This window comes from Zootermopsis nevadensis, unplaced genomic scaffold, assembly GCF_977971745.1.
Source record: "Zootermopsis nevadensis isolate Lab colony 2312 unplaced genomic scaffold, Znev_1.0 Znev_ptg000007l, whole genome shotgun sequence".
Taxonomy (NCBI): domain Eukaryota; kingdom Metazoa; phylum Arthropoda; class Insecta; order Blattodea; family Termopsidae; genus Zootermopsis; species Zootermopsis nevadensis.
Genome location: NW_028259139.1, coordinates 10538566 through 10560501, shown reverse-complemented (window position 1 = coordinate 10560501; position 21936 = coordinate 10538566). Strand labels below are relative to the sequence as shown.

General features: G+C 36.1%; 1 protein-coding gene across 5 annotated transcripts in view; it reads left to right on the top strand.

Annotated features, from left to right (window-relative positions):
• Positions 1–21936, top strand: part of retn (retained) — a 258244-nt gene that overhangs the window by 222016 nt on the left and 14292 nt on the right. For all 5 annotated transcript variants that reach the window (XM_087344255.1, XM_087344254.1, XM_087344256.1 and 2 more), the window contains exon 5: positions 16257–16440. In XM_087344255.1, coding sequence (XP_087200381.1) covers positions 16257–16440 — 184 coding nt within the window. The remainder of the gene's footprint in view (positions 1–16256; positions 16441–21936) is intronic.

Below are 21936 nucleotides of genomic sequence, written 5' to 3'. Positions count from 1 at the left end.
CATAAGCTTGCATTTGCACTACATGCCACGAAATGAAATAAGACAAACCATAATATTCAAGAGGATTATCAATTCAATTATTGCATTTTATTTATTTTTAACAAAGATAATTTAAATATTGCTTCTCACTCTATTCTATGTTCAAGATATATTTTCCAAAGACAGATTTGAGTTTGATACCTGTTCAGTTTTAAAGAAATTTTACCCAGAATGTTTTTCTATCAGAACAGGCTGGTTGCTTGAAGAAATATATGACTCTCCTGTGTATAAGACTGGCCGTTCCTCAACTATACAAAATGTCCACCAGTCTATTTGTCTGACTCTGCATCAATAGGATTCATGATGTAAAAGAAAATCGACTGATTTATTATTTTATGACTTCCTTCATATCTGTTGGAGGCCATTTCTCTGGGTAATTTATGACAATGGTTACAGAATCTTGTCTACAAACTACTACTCAGACGAAGCTGTTAGAAGTCATAGTGTGCTAAGCAATTTACGTTACATAATTAGTTTAACAGTTCTGTTAAATGACACTCTTCTTCAGCCCTACTACTGCTACTTCTACTACTACCATCAACAACAACAATTCAATTTAATTAATTTAATTCAATTAATTTATTTAAGTGCTTGACAACAGCCAAATAAGGCCAATAACAGTCAAGCACTGAACAACTTTACAGGATGAAATATAATACAATGATTACATTCATTTCAATAATAATAAAAGTATAACTTTACAAATACAAAATCAAACAAATGAAACTAAATATAAAAATGTATCATATTAGTAATAATAATAATTAAATTCAAATCCTTTATTGAGTGATAATTCAAAAGAAAATGGGCTAATTAATATGCCTAAGTAATATAATAATTCAATTCATTAATACTAAAAGAACAATAAACAATAAAAAACCAGAAAAGACTTACAAGATTAAATACCATAAAATATAGTCAAAATAAAGAATTTTGAATAATAATAATAATAATAATAATAATTCAGTTAATTTATTTACGTGTTTGCCAAAAGCAAGAAGCCAATAACAGCAAACACTTATTAATACATCACCCGAAAGACGCCTGTGTAAAATATATAGTATATATAATAATGCTTCAAAATAAAACTATATAATACATGCAACATGTATTAAGAACAAAATGTATTTCAGAAATAGCTGCTGCACTATGTACCTCAGGGGCAAGGTGTGTCTCAGAACATAGAAGTAAATACTCTATAAAATAATGAATGGATGGAATAATAATAGAATAGAGAATAATCATGTAGACCAGGGCGGTTAAACTTTTCCCTCAGCCAAGAATAGTTTTTTCCTGAATCAAAGAGCCAAGAAATTTTGGAAATATAATAGCAAATTTTCGTTTTTCTTTAGAATATTTATTCAGAAACGTTAAATTAACATCGTATATGCTACGATATAAATGTTATTCCTCTACAGTTACATGTTATTTTATATTTACTCCTGCAACGTCTTGTATCTTACACAATTTTTACGTTGCAAACTTTCATTTTACTGTAGCCATTTGTAGTCGAAAGCGCAGACTACACGGGCAATAAAAAACGATATTATTGCTACATCGAGGGCGATATGGAGACAGCTGATGCCAGGAGAAGGTGGGAAGTCTTAAGCCTCTTTTCTAAGTTGGTAATTAAGTAAGGACATGCACTTTTTATTCGTGGGTCCTATGATTACGCCCATTTATTCAGTAAATCAAACACAGCTGTCATTAAACCGCAAATACTGCCATTTATTGAACATGGTTTATAGCACCTGCCACTTTTTACATGCTTTGTACTTATTGTACGTAAAACAAAGTCTCCAGTATTATCGGTCTATTAAACACGGGTGTCCCCTTGTTCGAATCTTTCCCAGGACCGGGTTGTATTTTTGCTTGTGTTTTACATAATTAATTATCCAGTTTATTGCCATAATCAGTTTGGGATTAGCTTTACTGGAGAATAATATAAATACGGATGTCAAGGGAATTAATTGTGAGGAGCTTAGGTGGATGAAAATGGCTTCTCACAGTGTCTTGTTATTAGCTATGTTGACACTTCGGTTTCTTCTGCCATAGTCTGTCGTCGTGTAAGAAGATAAGGGAAAATGTAGTACAAGGTCTGACCCTCTTTTTGAACTTTGTACTTTAATCATAATAATGATTTTAGTGCCAAGGATAGGGAAGTAATTTTATTATTCACAGCAGCTTAATAAAGTGGCCTGTACTACCTGAATCTGAATTGCAGAATAAATGTTTTACCAGAATTAGTGAAGTTTCGCGTACATTTAAGAACGTCATTCAGCGCACTTTATCGCCAGTGTACAGCTGTTTGCTAACAAGTTCCGGAAGTGCACATCTACACGAGTAGGTACCATCTGTGCACTTAGCCACGGGCTAAATTCGTTACCAACCGGCGAAACTTATAAAAGAAAATGCTACACGCCTTTTGTCATTAGTTGTATACAGTTTATTAAGTCTAAAATATCAATTATGTTTCTGTCAACAGAAATTGTAACACTGGATGATTATTTCAAAACCCTTAGAACAGATAAGTAGACTAATTATACGTAGAAGATACATTTTTTAGAAGCTGATAGTCGCTTAATGCTCAACTGTAAGTAAATTATCCGCTGTTTATGGAACGGGATGTCTTACTGCCATGTTTACATGAGTCAGCGACTGAATCCTATCCTTAGCTACATCCATGAATCCAGTACACTACCTCAAAGCGTGTTCCTTTGAGATCCATTTTTCTCTCTCATCAGTGTTGAACACCGGAACGAAATTATAGTTACAGAAAACAATAAATGTTTAATAAGCAAACTATTTATCTTAAATTATGGGCTCCTATTTCCATTTTAGACACGTTATATTGTGTCCTGAACAATGTTTTATAACACTTGCTAAGATAAAGTCCTAAGTTTGCAACGTTGCAATTTGTGACACGTGTGTGTGACACCAAGCCAGTTTAAGTTGTGAACACACGTGGCGCTGACCTCTGTATGAAACTACGTATCTAAACTATGTTACTTGCCTGTCAACTTCCTCGTGATATTGCCAACATCAAAGAGGCTCGTTTAAATTAACATTGTTTCGTATTTGTGGCGGTGGAAACTTAAAAAAAAATAAACATCAACTTCATCGTCACAAGAATATAGTCGTGCGTGTCACTTACCAATTTTAATATCCCATGGTATGGGTCCCAGCTTTTATGAACGATCTACTGTCCATGTAAAGATACACAAGGAGATAAACACAAAAATGTCCTTTGCCGCATGTAGGCTATCATTATGGGTTTACTTTACGAGATTCACAAGTCTACTTGTAGGTGTGATGGATTTTTAAATTATTCAGCCTTAACGAAGAAGTCACACAGAGCATAATCCTTCTCATACATTTTTAGGTTCTCACGGAGGCGAGTTTAAAGGTTACCTGGGCCTCGTGTTGCCTCGTAATTCAACGACGTTTTAGATGTGTCCATCATTAGATTGCCATTAATGATGGAGGCAGTAAGCTCCTCTGAAACGTCGGCCAATTTCTACCAGACTACACCATGTAACATCCGAGAAGGCTGTCATCTTGAAGTTACGTGCAAGTGATAATTATTTGGATATGCGCTCGCCTTAAAAAAATAATAGTCGCTTAGATGTTAAAAATAACCGTTGAATAAAACGTAAATTGAATAGATAAGTAAGTCCCAAGAGCTTTGCTACTTAAGGTTAGTTAAAATATGCCTTGTGTTATGTGTATTAGAAGGTAAAATCTAACAAAGAGTCGTCGTTTTTATGATGAGGCTGTCTTTAGGTATGTTGAAACGTGTAGCATGGTAGACGTTAACCGACGTTTCGGAGGTTCTTACTACCTCCGTCATTAGGGTGATGTCAGACTACCAGAGTTCACGGTAAAACGTCCGAGACGATGCCACTTTGAAAAAAAACTGGATTTTCCGCTGTAATATTAACATCGTCTCGAACCGAATTTATTATTTTTCGAATACCTTATCCATAATTTGGGCAGTAAACAAGAGAGAAAAGGCAGAGCCGAATATAAATTGAGTTTCTAAATTTGAAAGCGATAGGAAACATTTTGGCTGGCTGTCGTGAGGTGATAGAAATAAACACGAGGCTGCATCCAATAAGAAATTTTATGACAGTGCAGTAAACCGTGTACCAATAAATTAATTTTGTCAAACAGCCATTTTCCAAGGCCTGTCTGAACTTTGCATTCACGATTCTGTAGTTTATTTGTTCCACTTTTACAGAAATGTTATACCACGGTTATAATGCTGCTTTCCGTGCACAAAGAGACGCGTGTAGGGGTTTCTGGCGCGCGAACACGGGCGGAGATTGTCCTATCTAGTTCCTCGCAATTCCATGTATATGTTTTTATGGCCTGGCACAGCTAGGTCTATTACCAGCGGACATGACATATTCTGGTATAAGCCATAACATATCTCACTTCGAAGACTTAGACGTTTACGGTAGGATGATATTAAAATGGATATTAAATAAATCGAACAGAACATTTCTGTCTTCTGGGTTGTTGCGCTGTGTAGTCTGGTCGATGTTAACCAACGTTTCAGAGGTCATACTGCCTCCATCATCAGGGCGATGAGTATGAAGATTTCTGTCTTCTGGGTTGTTGCGCTGTGTAGTCTGGTCGATGTTAACCAACGTTTCGGAGATCATACTGCCTTCGTCATCAGGGCGATGAATGTGCCAATTGGCATCGACCAGACTACACAGCGCAACAACCCAGAAGACAGAAATCTTCATACTCACCGCTGTGAAAACCTCAAATCTTACAAATCGAACAGAGTCGGGATGAATCAGTGACTACGTAGGGATTGGTCGACTGCGGGTTCATATACCAACAGAGGTTGTGGATTTTATTTTCACCACTGCGTCCAGACCGGCTGTGTGTCCCACCCAGACTTGAAAACACAATCAGAACGGGACATGGAGCCAACGACTCACCCTCGACTAGTGCGGAGGTTAAGGATCAGTGGAGCTACACCTCCACCCCATACGTCTTTGTAACATGGTGATCAGTTAAGGACATAGGCAATTTCGTTATAAAGAAATTAGAGGTGGCGATGTGGATTCAAGTGGCTCATGTTATGGTTCAGTGGAGGGTTGTTTTAAATACGGATTCAATGAAGGACTGTCATATTCGCAGGTGTTACCATGGAGATGGTTTGTATCGGAATATACGTAGTTTTACGGAATTGTTGTTATAAGGCATAGAAAAAGTCGTTATTAAAGTTTAGGCGGAGGGACTTTTGACCTCCATCTTCAGGGCTTCAGTGTATGTTAGCACGAAATTTTGAAAATGTACCTAAAATTACACTATGCAAAAGCCCCACATCGGCACGTTCACTGTCTTGAGAACCTCAGATCTTATGTAGTAAGCTTATACATGATTAAAAGGGTGTGAAACGTGACCTGTTACTCAGAGGAACCATCTTAGATTCGTAGTACTTAGAACAAGCGCTAAGATAATATTGTTATGCGTTTTTCATATCCAGTTTGCGTGTTACATGTCCCCCAACTTCACCTTTATTGATTTTATAATTCAAATGACATTAGAACAAATATTATGAAGGTTATCTTTCGTATTATTACCGCCTTTGCCCATTTATTTTTTCGTGGGCTCCGTGTTTTCATACACCGTTAATCTGTGTTTTCCATCCAGAATGAGAGAACAAGCCTCATACACACATAACATATGCATTTGTAATTTGTGTGTTTTTAATTTTTGGTAGTTAGCGGAAACTGAGAGATAAATGATTTTTAGGGGCACGAATTTACATTTTTTTCAATTTTATAATGGGCATAACTTTACATTTTTTAAAAAAAAAATTTGGTTTATTTAACGACTATATCAGTAGCTCAGACTACATGGAGTCCAATGAATTAGAAATGATATAGAAAGAAACGGTCGTGACCTACTTTATTGTAATGTTCTGGCATTTTATTAGAGATACCGAGGAAAATCACGAAAACCTTTAGTTTCAGATCGAAATTTGAACAAGGGCCTTGGAAAATGTGTGTTATTTTAGTTACCAAATAAAATGGTACGCAAAAACCAACTCTGACTGATAATGGCCGAACTACAGAGCTCTGGAAATGCAGTTACTACATTGACCTTTCATTTCGAAGTCCAAAATCTACATTCGATTATTACATATGAGTTCAATTATTTCAAAATCTCCAATTAAGCGTGTTCTGCCACATGGACCTCCTGCGCCTTTAATTTTTCATCCGATCTTCACAGAAATATTCGGTGTGTGGCCAAGACAAATTGTCGCTTCTTCCATGTGTACTTTTCTCGGAAGTAACCGGTGATATCTATATTTTACTTTCGTGAGAAAAAAGAAAAATACTTAGTCGGCAGCTTTGATATTTAAGGTTAAGGACTGAGTAGGTTTTTGTGACAGTAACGGAACTAAAGTTGTAATCAGGATCATCCCGGGATGAATATCCACGTGGTTACCAGGTATCTTAACCCGAAGTTTGTCGTGATTCTTCTCATTAGTGCCGGATAAATATATAGCTATGTTGAAGCCTTGAAACCTTTGTTGAACTAGTGAGATGTGCATTCATTTAGATCAGTGAAACACGTATCGGATCCCACCCATAGAGCAGAGTCCTTTTTGAGGACTCGATAGTCGCTCAGCTAGTCAAAAACATTTCATTCATAAAAACCTGAAGGTTCATTAACGTGTTCAAAAGACCCAGTTAGTAAACCAGTTGAATCCAGTCAACACATTCATATCCTGTTCCGTTAAGAACCATTTTAATATTATCTTGTTTAAGTTGTCTCTGCGTTTTCGGCTTGGATTTTAAGTATTGAGGTAAGCGAGAATTTAAAACCTATGCTTAATTTTGAAGGCTATATTAATATGTTTTGCAATATGTTAATTGTTATCGAACTTTTATCGTTATAAACCCATTTACGGCAGTAGGGTCGAATCTGCCCCCTTTTGCCTACGCCACTAGCTTGTGGGTAGAATGAAAACAAACAAATATATAATTTTGTTTGTTTGTCATCAGTCTTTCGACTGGTTTGATGCGGTTCTCCATTTTCGCCTATCTTGCGCCAATCTCTTCATTTCCACATCCTCAAAAATCTGCGTCACATGTTCCAATCTTTGTCTCCCCCTACAATTCTTCCCTTCAAATGCTCCTTCCATTAACAAATTAACAAATCCCGGGTGCCTCAGAATGTGTTCCACCATCCTACCTCTTCTTCTCGTAAGATTTTTCCATAGACTACTTCCTTCGCCTATCCTGTCTAAGACCAGTTCATTTCGTACTCAATCAGTCCACTTAATTTTCAACATCCTTCTATAGCACCACATTTCAAATGCTTCTACCCTCCTTCTTTCTGGCTTTCCCACTGACCATGTTTCGCTTCCGTAGAGCGCTGTGCTCCAAATATATAACTTCAGAAAAATCTACTATGTAAGCTAAAAATATTCGATTTAGGTAATGAGACATCAAACTATATACAAAGTACAGCCTCTAGTTAACAATGTTCGTGGTATTGACAGTGTATTCTTCCTTATCTGTTATCCTTTCCGGCCCTCTGATTACCACGTCTTTTACTCGTAACGGATCTAGAGCGGGCGCAGATTCGCCCCTACATCTGTAGAGTTTATTTTTGGTTACTCTTAAAGCCAGCTGTACCCATCGGTATTAGCCATGCACATAGGACAGAAAATTCTGGAAAGGGGAAGCAGAAGGAATAGATTTCTATAAAAAATGTTATAACTTTGAACGTGTTAAAAAGTTTGTGAGTCATTGTCTTTGGTCGACTTTCACTTTTTTTAATCTACGACTTATTTCTAAATTACTTATGGGGGCCCATAACCTGTTTTATGCTAGCTTCTGATAATATAGCTCCAAGCAGATATCGAATTTTACGATATTCAACAAGGCCTTTTGTCCTCTTGTGTGATAAAATGTTCATGAGACTTCAACTATGTTGTTGTTTAAAAGGAAAAGAAACGAATTATTACCAGTTTTTTGTTGCCTAGGTTACACCGTTCACATTTATTTCCTTGTTATTTGGGTAGCTCACGTCCCATTTGTCAACTGTAGAGTCGATTTGCTACATTGTAGCAAAGCTTTTGAAGTTTTTAACACGGCCCGAGTCCAGACTGTCACTGTAGACGGGGATAATAAAATGTCCCATATTTTACTATTTCGTTGTTTTAATGGCTAGACATTGAGTACATGTGTTGCAGTAATGCGGGACTCAGCGGGGCCAACATTTAGCTGGCTTGGTGTTCTTTCATTTCAAAGCGTTTTATGACATGTGTTCCAAATGAGACCACTCACTACATAGTTTATACCAAGAGAAAACATTCCGTATCTATAAGTACACGAGTAATTTGCTTATTAGACATAAAAATAAGAGTTGTATGTGATTTTTGGCGGCTTCAGTTCCACCAATAACGCCTCGTAGTTCAGGTGTAGGAGTAACAAATGACAAGTGTATAATGAGCGAATTGTTGCAAATTCACCCTTGTCATATCGCATAAATTAATACAGGGAGATCATCGGATGAATCAGTCAACTATCTCGTAAATATGCAAGGAATCACGTTCAAACTTTAGGTCAAAAATTGGAAGTTATGTTATTTTAGGACACTAAATTTGAGATCGTATAGTGTCGAATGAATTATAGTGGAAAATTTGTGAGTGATTACTTGAAGAAGTGGTCGTCGCATGTTTAAACTTATAACCTGAATATTTTTGTGTTTTTGAGTGAAACTACAATAAAGTTTCATAAAGATAGTTCCAGACAGAATTCAAGCCGTGTAACTCTCAACTGTGATTTCTGATTTCCTGGCTAAAGGAATAATATAATAATAGTTTTTTTTCAGGTGGTCACACTGTAGGATGAGGGGAGAACACGTTAATCATATCTGTCAGTTGCGTTTTTCAATTGTATTTTTTTATATTTTGTTATTCATATGTTAAAATATTCATGTTGCTATTATTCTCATTATTGTTATTCCTGCTATTATTGACAACTTTCCAATTGTTATTTTTATTCCTTTTTTATTCTTATCTCAGTTCTTGTTAATTTTCTTATCGAAACTGTGGTTGTCACTCCCATTATAATTGTTTTATTGTTATTCAGCAGTGAATGAAAATCACATTGACCTAAGATACAATTGTTGCATTTGTTATTGTTTTTGGTCGCCCTCCTGATGTCAGCGTCCGTGATGTGACATGAACAACTTTGGAACGCCCGTGTACTCCAAAGAGTACACCTTTCCAGTCATTAACTATGAAATATGGCAATGTTTCGTTTGTTATATTGGAATTATTTGCAGGGTGTTCTTGCAAACATAAAATTTTAAATGTTATTGTATGTGAAGAAATGTTTGTTATTTATGAAGTAGTATGATGTAATTACAGAATGGTTAACAAAAAGTGTGACATTAATAAGAAACAACTTCGTTCCTGTAGTACAAGAAAGTCAAAGGAATTATATAGGATTACAAGATGTCGAACAGTTTTCGTCTAATGATACTAATAAAATCACGTAGACAATTTCAGCAAGGGTATGATGTGCAGTTCGTGCAGCACGCATACTGAAAATTACATTTTTAATGTACTGTAGGTTGGAAGGCGACACCAGAAGAGTCACATGTTAGATCTAGAAGTAGACGGTAATATTACAGAAATGTGATACAGTGTACGGGCAGAAATGGATTGGACTGGTCAAGGTAGACTCATATCAGGGTTTTGTGAACGTGGCAATAAGCATTCTGCTTCTGTTATAACATAACATATAATATCATCATGTGTTGAAAGTGATTTCTGAAGATGAAACTAGGCCTTCCGGAACACCTCATTGTGTAACAGTTTCTGACGTTGATGGGTTTGTTATGGGAAAACTAGGATTTACAGAAATTTTGATTGCTTTAACAGCATTGAATGGTTATAGAACCCTAGTGCAACTTTAACTTACAATTTTGCTTGTTCCACGATGTTTGTTTCAGTTCATGCAAGACCCTTTGACTTGTGTCTTGCATACATTTGGCGTGATGCTTCTCCTTTGCATGACAAAAGTACGCCGTACAATACTGGGCCGAGAACAATTAAGATACGTCAGGATTGTCCAGAATGCATTTAACTGGCTTGAAGAAAAAAAGTTCTTGATCTTAGGTGATGTGTTCTAATCCTGCTTGGAGCGTGGAAGTTTTTTGATGTTGTTTCTAGGAGCTTTTGGGTGTTATTTTATCATAGCAGAGACCTTCTGATGGCGTTATTTTCCATCAGATAGTCTTCTGAGTGTCGGAATGTCATTAGCTTAAAATTAGGTAGTTTTAGTCAGAACAAACAAAGGGAACTACATGATTTTTTCTCTTTACCTATTATTTTTAGGAATAATAAATAAAATAAGGATATTATGGGTGAGTTATGTATTACGCATGGGAAAAGCGACACGCGGTCCCAAGTTTGGTTGAAAACCTCTAGGAAAAAGACAACTTGGATTACCTTGGTGTAGATGGCATTATGTTAGAATAAATTCTAAAGCAATTTCGGGTGAGGGATGTGGAGTGGAGTGAACTGGTTCAATATAAACAGTGTAATGGCAGGAATTTGTGAATACAGTAGTATTTTGGGTTCCTTAAAAGCAGTGTAATTTCTTGAATAAGAACCTGGACCATAAAATTATATGGTTGGGTAGTTAGTTTCTTTGTTTGATAGTTATGACGGCGTGCCCCTCCGTAGGCATTGCGTTTTGACATTGTAAGTTTTGTAATAGGCTTATATATTTCTAAAACTATTGCATAGCTTAAACACGTTTCCTTAGTAGCTGAGATTTATAGCTGACGGTAGAAAGAATCACGGTTCTACATTGTATCAGTATGTGTGCGTCACATTTTACGCGTTACACACAAGAGTTTATGGGTCTGGTAACGTTGATCTTGTAGTTACCACCCTCAATACACACACATATGAGCTACCGACACTTGGAGCGGGTCCATGAAACGCACATTGGATTCATCCATCACGCGTTCACATTCTTGTGTCGAGGAAGAAAAACGAAAAACGAGTTACGTGCTGACTTGAAATAGTCACTTCGTTAGTTGCTTTTATTATCACCAGAGGCTGTTACTAAATTTATTCTTGTGTTTATTGTTTGATTTGTTGCATTGAAAGGATAGGAGGAAGTTAATGACATTGATGGTTTCTTTATAGAACTTACCGTGGACGTTTGGTATTTAAAGCGATATTCGATAAGTCCAACAACGACTACTTCTGAGCACCATCTTGAAGAAAAGGAACATTGAAATTTGTTTTAATACCTTTTAAGCCCGAGATTTATCTTCTTACTTTTAAAATCCAGTTCTTACCGCAAAGAAAACATAACTAATCTTTATTGAAAGATCAATTGGTTAATGTTGTTTGGGAAAATCACAGTTTTTACTGACGTTATTTTGAAACACAACACACAGAGTTGACATAGGTGATACATACAGTTACCACTAGGTTTTAAAGGATTACGTATGCGTGCTACAAATTGGGGCTACCAGTTTTCATTCATAGGTAAAGTTGCAGATGAAGGAGGTACTTTTTATAAACTTAACTTTAAACTAAAGATACTGTAATCCATGTTGTGCAACAAGTCTTGTCATCCTTCGCATTTGTTCATGAGGAGGTATGCAGTTCTGGAATGAAATGCTTCTGTTCATGAATGTGGTAATTCTTAGCATTGAAATAATCGGTTTAAAAAGTGTTGAATTTCTCAGACATACACACGCGCATAAAATGAGTGACAATTAATGATTGCACCGAATGTCGCGCCCAATTGGTTAGCATTCCTTCGTACTTGAGAGGTCACGGGTTCAAATTTTGGCCCGGAAATCGGCTGTCTTGACTGAGAATTTCATGGTTTTATTCAGCCTCCCAGGTAAATCTCGGGACCGCTTCCTTCACTGACTGACGGACTAACAAAAGTATTTAATAATATTAATTTTGTTATTTATAATTCGTCTACTTACTTGTGACCTTGGAAATAGACAGAGGTGATTAGTAACATTTGAGCCGCTTTATCCCCGTGGAAAGAGATTCCATGCTCATTGGGAAATATAACGAGTTGAGTCCCTGAGCTGGCATGGGCGTGGTGACCAGTGGCAGTTTTAATTGAAATTTTAAGACGACCTTCATCAAATCGTTAACTTTACGTGCTTTGTCAGTATTTCGTAATAGTGAGAGAGTTACACGAATGTCAGTTGTAAAATTGTGACATTTACACTACTTGGACAGTGACGGAAGACGAGGGCGCCGTTAAACTAAAAAAAATGAGTACCTAATACAAACACTGCAGAATGTGTGGTATGTTGTTGAACACTGATATTCTAATCCTTGCCGAAACGTACGGTGTAAGCTGTGAGAAACGTTAAATCTTTCAGTACCACATTAACAGGCGTCTTCCTGAAGAAAGTTGTCTAAACGTTCTCAGCCTCTTCGCAACTGTGCTCTTATTTTATTGGTTTCATTGGTTATTTTGTGTTCCTTCCCATTTCGATGTTTGTAAGATTGCCTACGTTTCTCTCTTGCCCTTACTTTACTTCGTATCGCTTTAAGTCGGAACTACTCAGTCAGTAAAATGACTGGCTTCGATATCGACGACCTTAATTCGATTCCCGGAAGAGGTCAGGTTTTCTTCTGTAACATACAGACAGGTTATGCTTCCCCCCTGACTCCAGCATCCTTAGTTTTCAGTGTCGCTTTTCCTCTGAATAAGACGGCTACAGCTTTGAGCTCACCACTAATGTGTATCCAGTGCTGTGGTTAGGAATGTATCGAGCATTGCCATTATGGCTTCATGACGTAGTGCTCAGGTACAAGGAAGATTTTGTGATTTTATAACTGAAGTCTTTTCCGATTAAAAGTATTAACGTAATTTTGTCGCGCATTATTATGGGCACGTATTTGTGAAAGTCAATAATTTGTGTTCTTTGCAATGTTGTGTCATTTGTGTGTCTCAATAGTATTAATTTCGAGATGACGACCTATTGTTAATAAGTGCTAATCAGCAATACACACACACACACACCACTTACAAATCATCTTACAATAAATTACTTTTTCCTTATGCAGTATTTCGTCGACTACACACTGCAGTGATGAATAATTTAAATGCGATTTATATAGTAATTACTAATTGTATATTTAGTAATTATATAAAGTAAATAGAAACCACCTTTTTAGATCCGTGAGCTTGCTTTTACATAAGGCTTTTTAAATTTTGTATAGTGAAATGTTTGTCTCCTTACTGTTAACGCAAAACAAAATTTCGTCTAAATCTTTCGAGTAGATTGAAGATGCAAACGCTCTGAAGGTCTGCCGGCAGTACAAAAACATCTTTCGCGGTCTGTGTTTGTACACTTTGTGTAAAGGACGTAAATTTCCCTCTTGCATCAAAACTGCTTGGTTTAAATTTCATGACCTAGATGTAAAATATTTTTGACTGATTCTCTGAAAGATTTTGTGCCGTGATTGATTCATTATACAATTACTGTATTGGTGATGCTCGTTACCACAGAACTCTGGTCTTTATTTAATTGACGTGGTGTTGAAAAGAGTCCCGAGTGTAATCACAAACATCGCTTCCTATCTTAAGAAGAATATCAGTGTAATGTCGATTAGCCACCTGGAGACGGGAGAAGGGCCAACTCTCGAAACGTCATATATATACATTAAGCAATGGACAATGTCCAAAATAGTGGGCCCAATGCTGTAATGTGTTTTTTGCGTGTGATATTGTCTTACGTGTTTCTTTCTGGATCCTGATAATTCTATGTCGTTGACTGTATTTGTACTTCGGATTCTGCTCCTCTCTTGTTTTCATTTTTTTAGTCTAAAGTTTTGTAATGCCAGTAGCTATCTGAGACATCTCGTGTGTACAGTTCGCATTATTCTTTTGTCATTCTTTCTCATAAGTCCATGTTTAGTTTTCAAAACACAAACTCGGTTTGAATACTGTGTTGTGTTGCCTTAGTAAAATATTTATTTTTGTATTTCGGTCTTGAAACTTACTTTTTCAAACAACCAGTAGCTAGTCTTAACATTTCAAAGCCCGGTGGTAATTATATGTACCACCTTCTTTAAGATCAATGAAAGTGCATTTTGCTCACAGCGTTTATTTATGGGTTTAATATAATTCTCGCTGTAAACAGCGATTATTCCCTTAAGCAGCATTAACCAGTTAATTTTTGAAATTGTGAAATGTGTTTTATTTGCAGTATGGACTGAATTCTTAAATATTATTTAGATGAGGTTCGTGCTTCAAAAGGTCAACTGTGACTCCAATTGAAAATATTTTCTGTCAACAAGTCCATGTTCTAGATAAACTTGTCATTCTGATACAATAACTGGATAAACTTGTCATAAACATGTGACTTCCTTACCACTTAGACTAAGTGATGAAATTTAAACTGATCACTTAACAAAAAACCAAAAAAGAATTGAAGATACATTTTATAATTTGTGACTTTTACATTAGCATGTTTTGTGAATGTGAGTAAGTACATTATTTATTTGAATATCAATAAAATTCACACATGAAATATATCTTAAGAAATCGTATTAAGTTCTGTGCATACGGCAGTTGTGTATTTACATAACATGACCATAATTTATGAAAAGAGATTATAGTTTTACACTATTTTCTAAAGTTCACGATTGAATTTTAAATAGAGGTATCAGGTCACCAAAATTCTTATTAACTTAGATACTAAAATACAAAGACACAGGACAAAAACTATCATAAAATAACTCGGAGAACATCAAGGGATAAATTAGGTTTCGGTATATACACGACACTGATATTTGAAGGTCGTAATTTCGGTTTACCCCTCCTTTTTCTTCCCCACCAGACAGTTCATTTAACCTTGCGTTTAACTTGATTTCCTTTCCATTCTGAATTGGTATATGGAATTATGATGGTGCTTTGTAAATTTAGAGGCGGGACTTACTGGTAGTGTGAACTATAAAGGCCAGAGGATGTAATTAGGCACGCTGGCGGTTGTAGAACATCATGTGAGGTTAAGTATTAGGCTAATCACCATACAGAGAAGGCTAAGACTGAGTTTCTTGATAGACCTAAATTAAGGTTTAGAGCAAGGTGGACTAGATTGGCTGTCTTATTATACAGGTCATTTAAATAATATTTAAAAGGGTATATCTTATGGAAACAAAACCTAACTCGTCTTCATTACAAAGTTCAAATTAGTTAACGCTCTTTAGCGAAATAATCTTTGTCAATTCTGAGAATCTTACGAAATAAAAATGCCCTATGTGGACAAAATTTAAATATTTATTTATAGTTTATTTAACGATGCTTTTTCAGTAGCATGAATGAGAAGATGATAGTGAATAATGAATTCAAAAGGATGTGGAAGAAAACGGTTGTGGCCTCATTTAAGGTACTATTACAAAATTTGCATGGAGGGAATGAGGAAAACCAGACAAAATGTAAGTTATTGAATATTGACATGGGTGGTACATGTAGTAACCATTAGGTTTTAGAGGGCTAATGGAAAATACTATTAAAATGGTGACGCAACTTTTTTTATTCCTTGCAAGATACTTGTTCTTGGACTCAACAGGTCATAAAACAAAATGTTATATAGCATTTATATGTAGCATAGGGGAGGATTGAATTTAAATTTGACTATCATCTATTTCTTTGTTGTTCTAATGTTATGTCTTCTAATTTTTTTTTTTTACAAATTCTCGTACCATATACTGAATATCATATGCAAATGCAAAGAAACTACGTCCTTCTAGAGACTTATGTTATGCGTTAATGATTACGGTACTTCGCGACAGCTTGTCCTGTCACCAACTTAACCTAAATGCGCATGCTTAAGAAAGCAACTAATAACGGTTCTTGCCTTGTTAATTAATAAGGAAGATACAAGCGCATTCTCGCCCGGGCTTCATGATCATAAGAATATGTGGATACTTCAGTACGTGATTGTAATTTCTGTTATATGCTGTAAACGCTGAAATTTATTCCAATTAAAAGTGTCGATATATTTTTAAATAATGTATCTATAAGTGTAACCTTCATTGTAGTTTTTCATAGGTTCTGTCGTTTTAAGAACTGCGTGATTTGTTGTCGAGAGTTGGTATATTGGACATAAATTCTTGGCAAGAAATAGGCGCAGTTTAACTTGACCATTTGTTCTTGTTTGCGCAGGGACGCCTATCAATCGGTTGCCCATAATGGCGAAGTCCGTCTTAGATCTATATGAGCTGTACAATCTAGTCATTGCCCGTGGCGGTCTCGTTGACGTCATCAACAAGAAGCTATGGCAAGAAATCATCAAAGGACTGCATCTTCCTTCATCCATCACATCAGCCGCTTTCACTCTAAGGACACAGTAAGTAGAAGGATCTGTACAATCAATTTAATATTTCCAAAGAAATTGTTGAAGTCGTAGCGATAACAATATGAAGTACCTGTTTTAATTAATAGTCTTCTCGGGCTATCAGCCGTGTTAGATGGTGATTAATCGCCGACGTTTCGAGTACCATCTCTGTCCTCGAAACGTCGGCATATATCTGTTTTAACTTTCAGTAACTGTGCATTTTACCTGTTGAGTGTATTTATGTGTTTCGTATGATTCTAACTGTAAACAGCGATTATTTCCCTAAACAGCATTTACCAGTTGTGTTTGTAATAGAGGAATGTTGTGTTTTCTTTTCGGTACGGACTGAATATTTTAATGTTAAGCTATTTACATGAACTTCGTGCTTCAAAGAGTTAGTATGACAGAGGATAATGTTCTCGTTCACATTTCTGTTCCCGGAAGACAGCATTGAAATAGATTTTCGCTTTGCAATATTTATCACTACTGTTTAAGCTGACCTCCATGCTACTGGTAGAATTTTGCTAATATTGGTCAAATTTATTTTAATCTTATTAACTAATAATTGTTTCCATTTCTTATGAGTGGTGAATATTTTATGAATTAAAAGCAAACTGTCTGTCAAATATTGTCCGTAGGCGTATTTAAATCTTGCTTAAAAGTAGATTATTATTAATTTTGCTATGTCATTTGTTTATTTTATTGTTTCGTTTACACTTCTGAAATGTAATTAAATTTCAGTTTAGGCTATAGTTCAGGGAGCTTTAGCGAAGACCTTTCTGTCTTAATGAAATATTGAGTGAAGTCAGATATGCCAGTACAGTCCAACGTGCTTATAAAACTGTTTTAAAATGGCATATTAACTCGAAAGAATAAACATAATTCAGTTGGAACAGTCGAGTTGGTTGGAATATTTCCATATTCCTGGAGTATTTATTAACACAAATTTAAATGAGAGACTTAGACCTATTTTCAAAGTTTTACAGTTGGAATAATTTGTAAAATTTGAAATAGAGATGGTTTAATGCTTTTAATAGAAATACTTTAACAATTTGTAAAACGAATTCTTAATATGTACGCTTTGACTTGTGTCAGGCATTGTAATTATTCCTGAGAACGTCATGAGCACATTGTCAGTCCATCACTCTGTGAATGTGTTACCACCCTCTCATGTCATGAAAATTGACACCCCTGGAACAGGAACCTTGTAATTACACTCACTGAGCTAATGAGTGTGAACGAAGTATGTAATGGGATAGGGTTTGTTCCAGCGGTTGAACTGCAACGAACAAGAATTTGCGTAGTGTGGATGTCGGATCGGATACGTGAAATTTGCTGATGTGGTATTATGGAAATGTCTGTGGTTTGTCGTGTTTAATTTCCGTCTATTAAAGAGAAGTAGAACTACATAATGATACAGTTGCAAATGGTATATAGTTTCATTACGAGTGATTAATTATGAAGTACTTGAAAGATTGAACGTTTCCTTGGCAGCTGAGTCAAATGGCGATAAATCTCAAGTAACCGTCGTCCGGCCCGAAATCGATTTCGGAACAAGTACGGAATAGGGGCGCTTTTTCGAAAAAAAATAATCGGTTACAAATAAACAAAGGAATGGAGAAAATTACATAACTCGAAGCTCCATTGTTTGTACTTCAGACTTAATATTACTAAAACGAATATAGGTACAGTTTATCAGTAATTGACAATTGGATAATTTAACGCTGCTCTGCAAGAACATAAGTTAAGGTGGACTGAAAGTGTAATATGGGGGAACAAAAATTATTTTAAAATGCTTTTTGGAGGGCCTTGAGATACATGGACAGACGGAGTTGTTATTTTAAAATGGATTGTATGAAAAAAATCGAGCATGAGGACTGACTGAAATTGATGTGTCAGAGGATAAAGTCTAGTGGTAGGCTTTTGTGATGACGGTAATGGATTTAGGATTCCATGATACAGAATTTCGTAGTCATCTGAGTATGTAGAATGTGTCAGAATTATATATCGCATCTTTTAACGTGGATTCTGTGATATTAAAAAATACTTACAACATGCCCGATTTTGATTCCGCGTAGACATAGAGGGCTATAAAATAAAACTAAACCACCTTTCTTAGAGATAATTCTGTTTTACGAGCAGATACATGCAAGTAAAAGTGAATATAAATTGCTGTTAACATCTCCTATAAATAATACTAGTAAGTGCCTTATTTAAAGTAATGTTATTGCGTCATGTTTCAGCGTAACTCAGGTCCTTTGTAGGTCCGGAGTAAATTATAATCGGAGCAGAGTTATAATGATCATATAATACGTCCTGTAACATAGCAACTAAAATATTTCTGATATACGCTGTATATCGCTGAAGTTGGCTACTGCAATGTGATTTTAGGACGAAAAGACCTACTTTTTCCGCGGAAGAGAGACGGCTTGGAAGACTCGAGCGCAGAATGAAGGATAATATTAAAACTATCTTAAAGACTTTTAAGGAAATGGGATTTGGGATGTGGACTATGTTCAGGATAGGGACACGTGGAGGGTTTTTGTTCAACACTGTAGGTAAACTTGGGATTTCCTTCGTCTGTCGTAGTTAAGTTACAGTAGGTGGTAATCGAAAACCTAGCACGAAAACTGAGTGGACTCCTGGAGTTTTGCCTCACATAAAGATTACTTTGCCAGAACACAATGCTATGTCCTGTTAAGGATCGCAGACATTTTTAATGTTAATACGCAAATAAAACAGGGCCATACGTCTCCAAAATACTTGTTATTAAAGACGTCAATAATTTCCCTATAAAACGAAAGCTCGTTAAATATCGGTTCAGCTTTTAACACCAAACTCCCGCAGGGAAAGACTATAAAATAAGTATTCACCTATTTACAGTCGATTGATTAAAGAACTGTTTCATATTCATTTTTATTACTACTGACAACTCTTCAAATTCTTATTTGATTCTTTTTCGTCATTGTGGAAGTCAGAAGAATTAAACTTTTATTACTTATTCACGTTGCTTCTCTTCCTCATTATTATTTATTATTGTTTTCTCTGTTGTGGAGTTATTTTGGAATGTAGCCGTGCCAAAGAAAAGTCATTTTTTATAAATAGTCACTAAAACTTAAATAGCTGGTCTCTATGAGAGGCTGTTTTTTATAATCGTCATTATATTGCGTAGAGTTAATTACAGTTTCTCAGTCATAGTCAATGACCTGACATCAAGGACACTGGGATTCGGAAAAATGTGTGTTGTGTAGGAAAATAAAGCAATACTGGAAACAAGCAATTGTTTCTTAGTTATTTATTTATTTATTCAAAAAATAATTTAGATTTTGATAAAATGTTCCCCGGTCACTAACCCTGGTGTTCTGTTTCTACAGATGCAAATTTATTGTCGCGTAACTCAAGTAATTATGTTTTATTTGTATTTTGTTAAATATCTGTCATATTTAAAACTGTTACAATTGAAGGTTTAATATCTCAGCAAGTTATGCACAAATATTTTTGTAGCAAGGCAAAATAAGTGACGTCAAATTTTTGTTTTGTGCATCTCAGACCCTAAAGTAAGGTTTTTCTTGTACAAAAATTGAAGAAGATTAAAACAAATTTAATTGAATTCCCTTCAGTAGTTTAGAAGCTTAAATACCCTGTTGGAGTGATCGACAAGACCTCTCTATTATGCTTTCATTATACTGATTTTATCTGCTGTCTTCTGCGTTTTATTACGACGGCCCCTTAAAACACCAACACGATATGACATTTAGTGTATTCCAATTCAGAAGTTTGTCTGTGAAGCGTTTACATTTATTTCCAGCTTGTAACGGAAGTGTCACACATTGTGATTGGGTAGAAATATAGACCGTTTGGTTTATCATCCGTGCATCTTGTTGAGATTGGCTTATTTCCAAAGCTTCACCTGGCCAGACTTTGGCCAAGCTTGATGAATTAATCAGCTAGAAATAAGAAAGACTTGACATTAAAACAGGGCAGGATGATTGATGGCAGATTCAAGTATCACTTCCTTGAGTGCAGAGGAATGACGGAGGGGGGGGAGTGTTTTTTATAGGAAATACTTTTCATTTGGATGTTAGGTGTGTGTGATTATGTCACTGAGAAACAGAAATAGCCACCCGGTGCTCTTGAGCTCCGTGCGACGTCAAAGGAAATCAAGGAAGGGCAGCCTGACACATGGAGATGGCATCAGACAGCAAGATCTAACTCTTATGAAAGTATGTGAAATAAAAAAATACATCGCAGGATGGTGTTCGCACATCATTTAGAACGAAACGTTAGACATCGCGTCTGGAAACAGAACATTCGTATCATCACATCACTGTCCGTCCTTTTTGCCAGTTCAAACGGTGGCATAGTTCAGGGTGTTCAAGAATCATCTCAGAAATTAAAAAAAAAACTTTGGCTTTTCCCCGATCAGACAAAGCTGTAATACGTCAAAAACTTAATATTAATATGTAGGATTGAGGTTTTCACGGCGGTGAGTCTGAAGATTTCTGTCTTCTGGCTTGTTGCGCTGTGTAGTCTGGTAGAAATATACCGACGTTTCAGGGGTCCTTGCTGCCTTGGATGAATATTTATCGCCCTGATGATGGAGTCAGCAAGGACCTCCGAAACGTCGGTATACTTCTACCAGACTACACGGCGCAACAACCCGGAAGACAGCAATATTCTTAATGTTAATAGTAGGCGGCCTATGTTTGAAGACTTTACTGCTCATACAGATAGAAAGAGTTGAAATGTGGACAAAATAGGCGAGGAATTGTGACACGAAAATTATAAGCCTACAGGAGGAAACGTGGAGATGTATTATACGGCCACATTCGTAAATACAAGAAAAGATTAAGTGAAAACCGTAGCGGATTAAGACAGAAGTATCGTTAAACAGAATTTTCGTTGGGAAAATGGAAATGAGACCTATACTTAGATGGAGTGATACTATTGGAATTGATTTGAAATAAATGGGACTTGGGATTGTGGACTTATTCTTTCGTTTGAGACCAGGGTCCAATGGCTGGATCTTTAACTATTGTAATTAACTTTCGGGTTCCGTAAAAGCCGTGTAATTTTCTCATTAGCCGAGAGACCGTCGGCTTTTCGGAATAAGTTGGCTCATTGGTTCCTGTTGGCTTCGTGTACTTTGATTTTCAGGTAGGACATTGTATGATTAATGATTTTGAACTGCATGATTCGAACTTCATACACAGACGCATACATTTCAATGACAGTATTGTATGACGGGAGAATAATATTAAAATGCATCTTTTAGAAATTGGGTATGAGGGTGTGAAGTGGAATTAGTTGCCCCAGGATGGGGGTCATTGGTGGTCTCTCGTAGTGAGTAATGAGTCAACAACCGAGTTGCATAAGGGGGAGGGGTTAATAGCCGAACGCCTGTAAACTTTTCAAATATAATTCGTGAAAGATAAAAATATTTCGGAACCAAAGTGTCGTCAATAATAGCTGTGTGACCAATTAGCTGGAACGTGTCCTAATGATATA